Source organism: Brachypodium distachyon, chromosome 4, assembly GCF_000005505.3.
Source record: "Brachypodium distachyon strain Bd21 chromosome 4, Brachypodium_distachyon_v3.0, whole genome shotgun sequence".
Classification (NCBI taxonomy): domain Eukaryota; kingdom Viridiplantae; phylum Streptophyta; class Magnoliopsida; order Poales; family Poaceae; genus Brachypodium; species Brachypodium distachyon.
Genome location: NC_016134.3, coordinates 21,738,717 through 21,749,495, shown reverse-complemented (window position 1 = coordinate 21,749,495; position 10,779 = coordinate 21,738,717). Strand labels below are relative to the sequence as shown.

The following is a 10,779-nucleotide window of genomic DNA, read 5'->3' as shown; positions in this document are numbered from 1 at the left end:
GCCGCGACCCCGGTCGCCGTAAGTGCAGCTCTCTGAAGGAAGAAGACGGGTTACAACGCCCGGTATATTACGTGAGCGAAGCTTTGGGAGGAGCAAAGGCTCGATACACCCAGATCGAGAAGATCGCATACGCCCTCCTCATGGCCTCTCGAAAACTCTGTCATTACTTCATGGGCCACACCATCATGGTACCAACTACCTTCCCACTCAAGGAAGTCTTCGGCAATAAGGAGGCCACTGGATAAATCACCAAATGGGCAACGGAATTGGCTCCCTTCTTGCTGGAACTCACAGCGAGAACGGCCATAAAATCCCAAGTCCTGGCTGACTTTGTGGCCGAGTGGCATGCTCCACTAGCCCCGCCTGAAGAAATCGCATCCAAGACCGAGCCCTCCGAACCATATTAGATAATGAGGTTCGATGGCTCTAAGCGCCTCGACGGTGTGGGGGCTGGAGTCATACTCATCAGCCCCTAAGGCAAGATCTTGGAGTACACCATCCATCTTGACTTCAATGCCACCAACAACATGGCAGAATATGAGGTGCTCCTTCTCGGACTTCGATTAGCCAAGGCCATGGGAGTCCGACGCCTTCTCATCCAAGGAGACTCCCAACTGGTGATAAACCAAATGGGCAAGTCATATCAATGCCCTGATGAAAGGATGGAGAAATATATCGAAGAAGCTCGCAAGATGGAACGGTATTTCCTGGGCATGGAGGCGCGACGCATTCCACGAGAAGAAAATCATCTGGCCGACAGGTTAGCCCGAACGGCCGGTTCCAAAGAACCGCTGCCACCCAGTGCATTGTTTGAAGTAATTCGCGCCCCATCCATAAAGGAAGAAGCCAACGTCCTTGACAAAGCTTCAAAGACCAGCATGGTCATCAGCACTCCACCCTCTTGGATGACACCGATTATCCGCGCCTTGAAAGACGAGGTGGACGAAGAAGCGGAAGGCCCGAGCGCCAAAACTCTACTCGCAAAATCCAAGATGTACGTCCTCCTTGACGGCATCCTATACAAGAAAGGAGCGGCTGCATTGCTTAAGTGTATAACTCCTGACCGAGGAGCCGAGCTCCTCATTGAAATCCATTCAGGAATATGCGGCCACCATTTTGCGCCAAGAGCCACCGCGGCAAAAGCCTTATGTCAGGGATTCTATTGGCCCACCATGGTGCAAGACGCAATCACCATATTGCGGCAATGCAAAGCTTGCCAGAAAATGGCTAAATCAATCCATGCGCCCGTGACTTCCCTGAAGAATATCCCGATAACATGGCCATTTGCACGCTGGGAAATGGACCTTCTCGGGCCTTTCCCCACATGCAACGAGGGCTGCAAGTACCTCGTGGTGACGATTGATTATTTCTTCAAATGGATAGAAGCAGCGCCGCTTGGCAAGATCCCGTCACAGGCCGTCCAGAATTTTTTCTGGGAAAACATCATATGCCGATACGGCGTCCCATGAGAGCTAACCGTGGACAACCATGCTACCCGTATGCAAGACGTCGCACACGGGCCTGCATGATAGTAACTAGGTTAAGGCTCCATAATAATCGCGGGAAAGCATAACTTCTTGAAGTCGGAAGAAGGAAAATTCCGCATGAAATTTTCCGAACGGCAGGTCGAAATGTCCGGATCACTACCGGCATATCGATAGCGACCCTCACAAGGGTGCTAGGACCCATGGCTCGTAACCATGGCCTAAGGCGCCGAAGCCAAGTCGTATCCCAACGGCGACAGCAATTGATAACACAAAAGTGTAATCATAGCGAACGATCGCGAACTGTATAAATTGAGCAAATATAGTACTTCACAAGAAGAAAATATAATACTCCAAGAAACACATGTTGAGCCAAGTTAACATTTCCGATAATGTCGACTACATGGTGAAACATGGGGAAATACATGATGAGCTAAGTTCAAATTTCCGATAATGTTGACTACATAGTGAAGCATGAAACACAACAAAAAAGCTCCCTTACAACCTCTACGACCAAAAGCCTAAACATGCTAGCCATGAGGCTAAGTCAAGTGGAGATATACAACATCGCATGAGTAAGCAGCTGAGGTACATCACCACCTCCAAGGGCGACGAGGCTCACACCTCACCATCACCCTCTTGAAGAGCGGGCTCGAGGCAACGCACGAAGCATCGAGCCTGAGCGCGAAGACAAGCACACTGGTCCACCAGAAACTTCTTCGCCCCGTGAGACATCTCACCCTCAAGTCCGCTCATCCCCGGCACCGCCGTCCAGGACTGCCGCAACCGCCGACAAACAAGTCGAGCACCCGTACTCTGGAGGCACTTCTTCACGGTAGGCTCAATGAGCTCCACCTGGGAAGTAAGCACCTTGCTCGCCTCATCCACCGTACGACACGGAGGAAGATCCGGCTGAGAAACACTCCTCAAGCAAATCATCGTCTCCTGAATCTCGGTGGCCTGAGCAAGTAAAAGCGAGACCACCTCGGGACGACGATCCAGAGGAGGGCAAGCGTGAGGAGCAAGCATCGGGCCGTCACCCGCTGCCGCCAACTCCACCTTGAGGGAAGCAGCCTCCGCACAGGCGTGCTCCCTATCAAGGTTGGCCACCAAAAATCCTCCTCAACTCGACGGGTCCTGGCGATCTCGTCCTTCTGGCACTCCTCGGCAAGTCGAGCCCTGGTCTCCACGGCCACAAGCTCCGCCGAAACACGGGAAAGCTCAGCCTCCATGGCCTCGCGCCGCACCCTCTCAGAAACCAACTCACTCAAGACAAGGGTAGACTTGGACATATCCACGTACAAAGCAGCGGAAAGTGCTCCCCCCTTAGTCTTGAGGGCAGGAAGGGCACCCACGGCCTCGACCAAACCCCTCACCTACAAAGAAGATGGAGTTAGCACAAAGCAAACCCGAAGGACCAAGAGAGATATGTCACGGATGCTCGCCAGCTCCAGTGTCACGAAAGGGTCTCTCGCTCCATCCTCGGTCGTCGGAAGTGCTCCGTCTCTTGCTTGAGTCGGGGGCTCGCCCTCAAGAACCCCAGGCTCCGCGAACCTCGCACCTGAAAACAAACCAAGGAGATCATATCAAAATCTTCAGAAAAAGAACGACATGACCGAAGAGAAGGGCACTCACCCGAGGTAGGAGCATCCTCCTCGGGACGCTCGTGACCAATGGAGAACACCTGGACGCTCGCACCACTGGCTCCGGTCGACAAATCCACCACTAAGTCGCTCCGAAGCCGAAGCCCCGTCTCGCGAGTGAAAGGCTCAACCTCGTGGCTTGAAGGAGGAAGAACTTGCTCAAGTTCAATCTTCCCCTTCATGTGCAGGTCCAAGGTCACTCTCACGGGGGACCTCGACTCACCCATGACGGGATCCGCCGAATCCGACGGGGCATAGTCAAAAGAAGGAGAAGGAGTCGGAGGAGCTTTCCTCTTGCATCCGCTCGACCAACAAGGAATCTTGGGGACCGACATGACAGGCACCGCCAGGCCCAACACTGTCGTTCCCACCTTCTCCTTGCCGCAAGAGTCCCGCAACTTGGACCCCACCGCCAACGTCGACGGTGTAGCCAAGCGGGAGTAGCGATCGCCCACTCGGAGAAGGTGACCAAGCTTCGGGTCCTATCGCATCGGCACAATCTTCCCAAAACACTTCGCGATAATGTTGTGGCATCCCCCCTCGCTGATCTTGGTCTCGTAGTCCCGGTGCTCCGGTCCGCCATACGGACCTATTAGCTGCGCAGCCCACAACGCCGCCCTCTCCTCGAAAAACGTCGCTGAAAAAGACAAGCCAAAATTGTTAAGTACCTCCACAAGGGAAAAACAATCAAAGCGCGAAGGGAAGAGGAGTAGCACTCACGTGCGGTGACAAGCTGTGGAGGACGGAAAGATCGAGGGATACCAATCTCGGACCTCGGATGACTCCTCATCATAAAGCGCCCCGCCATCACCATCTCCTCCATGAGGTCACGAAAGCTCCTCTCGGCGGACACCTCCTTGATCTTGGCCACCTTCCTGAGGTCGGCTGACCGAGGCTCGCCGGGGTGAGGCACCTCCCTGAGGCCTCCTGCCCCAGAGTGCCGAGGGAGATCACCCGTGTGCTGAAGACGGGTCTTCGAGGCCCAAAGGAGAAACCACCAGGACTCCCACTTGACGAACAACTTCTCGGCGCTCTTCCTCGGCTTGAGCAGGAAGTCATCCCCAAAGCCAGAACGAAGCCTCAGGTTCACTGAACCAAAGGTGCTCAGAGCAAAGCCATCCGGAGTGAGCAACTCCCTCACCTCCATGGTGAAGTAGAACAGCAGAAGCTTCATCGAAGGCTCCTCGTGAAGCACCGTCTCACACAGCCACCTGAAAACGTTCAACCTCACGATTGTCAACGGGTGAAGCTGGGCCAACTCGATGCCGTACGTCTCTAGAAACTCCAACAAGAAGGGGTGAACGGGCACACACAAGCCGGCGTGAAACCAAGCCGAGAATGCCACGATGCATCCCGGACGCCGCCACTGGTCGAGCCTAACCTCCTCGCTATCGGGCAAGATACCGTCCCCCTTGGGGAAGTATCCCGCCTTCTCCAGCTGGGCGAGATCCTCGGGGCTCATCGAAGAAGGAAGGAGGTGGTCATGTGCCCAACCTCCGCCATCCACCGGCGCCGTCGGAACTAGGGGAGGACCACCACGAGGACGGAAAGAGACCTTCTTCTTCCGTGACGGTCGGTTCGCCGCATGCTGCTCCGCGGACCCCTTGGAAGACCCCCTCGACGGCTCACCCTCCGGATGCTCGACATCAAGTCCCTCCATCTCACCTGCAAAAAGATCCGCCAAGAATTAGCAAAGTGCGGTAAAATTCCGAAAGGAATGAACAAAGGAAAGGAGACAAGCTCCTTGGGCCGGAACCCCAGCCCGCGTCGCTGCAGCAAAAAAAAAAGAGAAGAAAGAGAGGCCGAAGCTCCTAGGCCCGCAGGCCCGGTCGCTCTTCGGCCCATCTGTGCAAAACAAAAAGGAGGTCGAAACTCCTAAGGCCACCGGCCCACTCGCTCTTTGGCCCAACTGCAAAAAAAAAGGAAGGAGGGAAGACAGGGTGGACTGCAGCCCGGTGCCCGCCAAGCGTTCGACGAAATGCTCGCGCTCGCCCGCGCCTGCGCGCGTGCCGTGCCTGCCCCGCGTCACGCCCCACCGCGTCCATGTCGTGCCGCGCGCGTGCCTACGTCATGTCGTGCGCGCACCGAAGCCACTCCCGCACCGCGCCGCATCCCGCCGCGCCGGGCCACGCCGTGCTCCCACCTCTCCACGCCGAGGTCATGCCAAGGCCGCGCACCCGCCCGCCCCGCGTCGTGCCATGCTCAAGCCCTCGCTGCGCCGGGTCACGCCGAGGCCTCACCTGCGTGAGACGTGCCCGCGTCCGTGCCAAGCCGCGCCCACGCCCACGCTAAGCCGCAACGTCCCGAGGGCGTTTGACCGTATGCCCGCGAGGCTCACCGGTTCTAAAAAGCATCAAAACGGACGCCCCGAAGCTCCCTTCACCTTCGCACGAGCAAGAAGGGCGTGGCTGACAGCGAGGATCTCCCGGAAGGACTTGTAGGCACGACCGACACCTCGCTCCAAGTGGTCTCGGGCGTGCTCCACGTCCCCACGAAGGCTCGACGATGAGAAGCTTCCGCGGCGGTTCCTCGATGACCAACACGACCTCCGTCGTTGCTAAGGAGTAGCTAATGCCCCTGCGGAGCTCCCTACTACACCAAGCTCTCGAAGGAATGTCGGATGCCGCCGAGCGCGTCTTCGGCACTGGGCAAGCCAAACGAGTATGGTGTGAAGCTCTAAGGGAGCTGGGATCCCCATTTTATAGGCCACCGGAGCCCCTAGGCGTCCGGGCGGACCAATGGTGCGGCGACACCTCGCCGTCCTTCTCACCAAGGAACAAGACAAGAAGAGGGAGGAAATGGGCAAGGGGAGCATCCCCTTTTCCCAAAAGGAGTCCGTCCTGGCCAAGGGAGGTCGCCCCTGCGCGGGCCCTGCGTCCCGCCATCGCCGGCGTCAGCCCCGGTGACACCCTCACCCTGCAAAAGCTAAGGATGAGGACTGTTAGGTCCCCTACCCGTACGAAGGAAGCCGTCCGATCTAGGGCGCCCGGCCACCCACAGTCGTCCGATCATCCCCACTTAACCCGAACCGGTATCGGGCCCAACTGGGCCACGACCCAGCAGTGGCCCAAGAAGCCAGCCTGCATAAAACAAAAAACAACGGAGAAACGCCCCCGGAGGCGGCCCAGCTTGCGTCCCAGCTCGCGCCCGCACGCGCGCAGGGCCGGCCCAGCGGGCCCACGCGGCCGGCTGGGTTCAAGGAGATTTGCAAAAAGCTCAGGATTTGGGGAAAATTGCCAATAAGACCTCAAAAATTTCAAGGAGGCCCGCAGGACCCCTGATTTTTGCAAAAAAGTCCTTCGGGACACCAGATTTCTCGCAGAGAGGCCCCTAGGGTCCCGGTTTTTGCTAAAATACCCCCCGAAACTCGATTTCTCCGAGAGAAAATCACCGTAGGCATGGAATTTCCCCGAGACACCTCTAAGGCTCCTGTTCTTCGTAGAAAAACTGCCAAGTACCTCTGTTTCTCACAAGGAAGCTTGCCGGAGAATTCATCGAAGACACCATTGCAAATACAAGAACAAGAAAAAGAATCAAGAGTCTCGCATCGAAGGTTGATCCGAAGGCATTCTCAATGGCTCCAGCTCAAGGGGGCTACTGTTGTAGTAAAATAAAACCCTTATATGGGCCGAGCCGTAAATCATACGTGGCGGCGACTAAGTCAACATTTCCCAGCGTGAGTCAAGATGCCCACGTGGCGAAGTCAATCCTACATGGCAAAGAAAGACAAGTAAACAAGTCAAACCTCTCATGCCATGGTCAAAGGATGGAATGAGCTAAAATAGGGGGCAAGAAAGGTGTGGGGATGAGGCTTTTGGTCCATGGTGGACCATGGACCAACCCTCACTTTTCCCCCACATGGTGCACACAAAAGTTATGGACCAAGGAGCTACTTTTACCATTTTGCCCCCATTTTTCTCTCTCCCTCAAGGGTAGCCATGATCTTTTGTCATGGAGCCCTAGGCTATAAATACCCCCTCATGGGGGCATGTATCATTCACTCTCAACTTGAATAAACTCAAAGGGAGAGAGCTAGAATGCTTCCTCTAAGGTTCGTTCTCGAGCGCCGCTCTCGACTAAAAGTCAACCGGCCTTGAGGAAGCCTTCTAGGGGGCCTCGGCCTCGCAAGGTCGACCGAACCTATTTAGGGGGCCTCGGCCCCGCAGGGTCTACCGAACCTATTCAAAAAATATCGACGTGTCAACTTGTCCAAGTGTACGGTGACCTTCGCTATAAAACCGGCATACACGCCGTACTTTTAGACCCGCACTTGTGCCATCGAACATTGGCACCCCTTACTCTAATTGTTGTCGAGAACAACAACAAATATCTAGTACTTGATTGTCAGAAAAAGAAAAACATCAGGTTTCATATTTTTCAGGAAAGTGAATTAATGATTGAAAACAAATAAGTAAAAAGATGCTTATGATATACCTCCAAGCAACATAGTTATAAGCAAGCTCCTGAATAGTCAAAACATGATAAAGCAAGATAGAAAACATATCTAGAATTGAATTCACAACCAAATATGTAGTTTCTGAAAGAACTTTCTAAATTTTTACTTGCTAAAGAAAGGCCAAAAAAACACAAATCGCATTGAGAGCACTAACCATCTAAACAAATGAAAGATTATTGCCTTTCACTATTTGTCGCAAACCTATAAAATAATCAGTGGGAACGACCAAAACATGGTGTAAGCTAAGAAAGTGCCACGATATTATATAGCTTATCTGAAAATCATCAAACTATGGGTAGTGAACTATTTTATGAAAAAATTAGCACATGTTTAATCTAAAGAAGCAGGAACAATAAGGTGATGCCCATCGATTCGGATGCCGACCAACTTAGAGGAGACCAAATTTAGAACCCGTAACCTCATAGAGCTGCACAAGCCACCCAAGAATATTCTAATATAAAGACAAATGGAGCCTGAATCATGTCTGAACGATAGGGATATAGACTCGTATACATGGTTGTGCATAGGAGAGTTTCCTCTGGTTCTTGATCCATGACAAAATTGGGAACCAAGCATAGGGAGGAGTCAGCAACGCATTTTATAATAGGCTGCAAATTTAAACGCCTCGAAGAATTATATATTAGAGAATCAAACCTATATGCAGGAATATCTAGTTGAACATGAGGAAGGAGAACGACCAAACCTATTCTTGGTGGAAAACATTGTCGACAGATCTCCATCAGGGACTCTGTGCTCAGCCTCATGGTGTTCTTCATCTACTTGACATTGAACTGAAGCTGGTGCTGCAATGGCACTCACCAGGCACACGAAAAACAAATGATTATGTGCAATGCTTATGTGGAATGCACGTGCACGCACGCACATCCTAAAATATAAGACATGTACATGTCTTTCAGATCTCATTATAATGTGAAGTAATGCTACAGTAATATTTCTCCATGTACTTTATGTTCTTGAAAGCTCTATGAGCTTAGTGTGGAATGACCATTTTTGCAGGCTGCAGTGTGTCATGAAATGCTGTTTTCTGGGCTACAGATCAAAATGCTAATGACTTACACCATCCCAAGAACTTCAGAGAAAAATTTACTTATTAAGTTAGGTGCCATATATAGCGGTACAGATTTCCCTATCAGCATGCCTTAACAGCTCGAGCTTTTAGAGAGGTAATTTTACGAAAATCTACTCGGTACCAGCAAGGTGATGGTCATGATTGGAGTTGCAGACCTACTACTTACACTAATCATGCAGTATTGGTGGTGTTTCAAGTATTGGTACCTGCGGCGTCAGCTTGGGGCGGCGGTGGCAGTGGAGGCTACGGCGAGAGGGAGACGGTACGCAGTGGCGACCTGCGGCGGCGCGGGAGAGCAGCGACGGGGCGGCTGGCGCCTGAGGGCGGCGGCGGGGGGCAGCGGGTGTTCGGGCGCTGGAAGGCAGCGGAGAGTTCGGCCTTGATCGACAGAGGAATCGGTTTGCGGAAGAGGCGGTCGGATCGGGGAGGCAGAGTGCGGTCAGTATCGCACACGGCTAAGAAAATTAGCAGACTAATGTTAAAAAGGGAAAATTGGCTGCAGTACACCGTTATTTCGTGTCCTTTGTCGAAACATATTGTATGTCCAAAACAGAAAATTTGAATTTTTTTCACATTGAATTATCATTCTATCCTTTAGCAAATGTGTCTAGAATTATTCAAACTCTTTGTTTGAAGCGTTTCCTCTCATGCAGAGTGCAGCAACACAAGGTACAAAGGCCCACCTCAACCAACAGCGAAACCTAGTAAATGTCAAATATCGATTCGTACAAAGGAAAAAAGTGTTCAAAATCGGATTTAAGATGATCGTCGACCAAGTAAAAATGTCAAATTCTCAAATTTAGTCGATGCAGTGTGTTCTAGCAAATGTCCACAAAATTGTAATGGTACTGGACAAAGACACATTCCGGCGGTGTGTTTTGGCAAAGGCCACAAAATAACGGTTTCCTCCAGCAAATTTCCTTGTAACTGTGAGGTGAAGATGACTTTCTAAGTAGCAGAGAAAAATGAAAAAACCAAGCCGCCAGGCGACTGGATCTTGCAAAGAGGCAACGTTGTAACGAGCGAGGAATTTGCCATTTCCCTTGCCTCCGACGCTATCTCGGCGCTGCGAGCTGGGGGACATCAGATTTTCCTAAACGTTTCAAGAAGACTTCAGTTTTATAGATTGTGTGAAGCTATGGTGGAGGATGCGGTGTCGTTGAGAATAAAGATACTCTGGTTCTTACTCTTTCTGCGGCAGCACCTTTGTGGGTGATGCCACAGAGCCAGAGAGTTTTCCCGTCCGCAGGTTCGGTATGTCCGATTTTGTGAGATTTGTGTTTGTGTACTTGCGGATCTGTTCACACGGATCTAATGAGTTTTTGTTAGCGTGTTGTATTGCTTTTATTAGCATTATTTTTTGTGGCTTTGGAGTCCTTCTTTGGTGTTACGATGAAAATTTTGTGATTCGACAACCTGTGTAACTTCAGGTGGTCATCCCCGGATCAAGTACGTTCAATGCTCATGGCTTCTCATCTTTTTTGATGAGAAACTCAAGGGCTTTCTCAACTCTTCAAAGGTAGTCAAGCGGTGTCGTTGCTCCAATATGATTGCAGTATCTTTACTGAAGCCTTGACAGTACTTCTTGTTGCGAAGATTGATATCATGAAGAAGATTTATTTGAAAGACGTCAAAGTAATTTTTAGTTATAAGAGTTACTTTGTAGTTTGTTAGGTTTTTATCTAAATCATTGTACCTTTAATGGATGTCGAATTTGAATAAAATTACAGGTGATTCTCAAAAACAAAACTGGAGAAAAAGATTCTAAAATAAAAGTAGTCCCTCTTAAAAAAAGTAGTAGAGAAATACTACTTGTGGCGCCCAAATTTCTCAAAGTAAAGCAGTTGTAGTAGACCAATACAACCATGAGAGGAAATAACTTAACAATACTGATGAAGCAAACAAACTGATGACCAACAGTAGTAAACAGAATACTATGTGATCGTACTAGTTTATTCATCCAAAGCGGCGATTCTACCGGCTCCGCCATGTGCCGGTGCATGCACATTGGGCCAGGCATGTCTCATTATTATATTACATTGGTATATGGTATCAGTCAATGGTATGTGGTATTGGTATATGGTATCAGTCAATAGTATATGATAT

General features: G+C 51.2%; 1 protein-coding gene across 1 annotated transcript; it reads right to left on the bottom strand.

Annotated features, from left to right (window-relative positions):
* Nucleotides 1-2,347: 2,347 nt before the first annotated feature.
* LOC106866802 lies at nucleotides 2,348-9,106 on the bottom strand. The gene is made up of 5 exons (XM_024454915.1): nucleotides 8,880-9,106; nucleotides 8,287-8,386; nucleotides 3,848-4,792; nucleotides 3,120-3,764; nucleotides 2,348-3,045 (listed from the first exon to the last, which is right to left on the bottom strand). The coding sequence occupies exons 2-4, from the start codon at nucleotides 8,357-8,359 to the stop codon at nucleotides 3,610-3,612; spliced, it is 1,173 nt and encodes a 390-aa protein (XP_024310683.1). The 5' UTR covers nucleotides 8,360-8,386; nucleotides 8,880-9,106; the 3' UTR covers nucleotides 2,348-3,045; nucleotides 3,120-3,609.
* Between the last annotated feature and the right edge of the window lie 1,673 nt (nucleotides 9,107-10,779).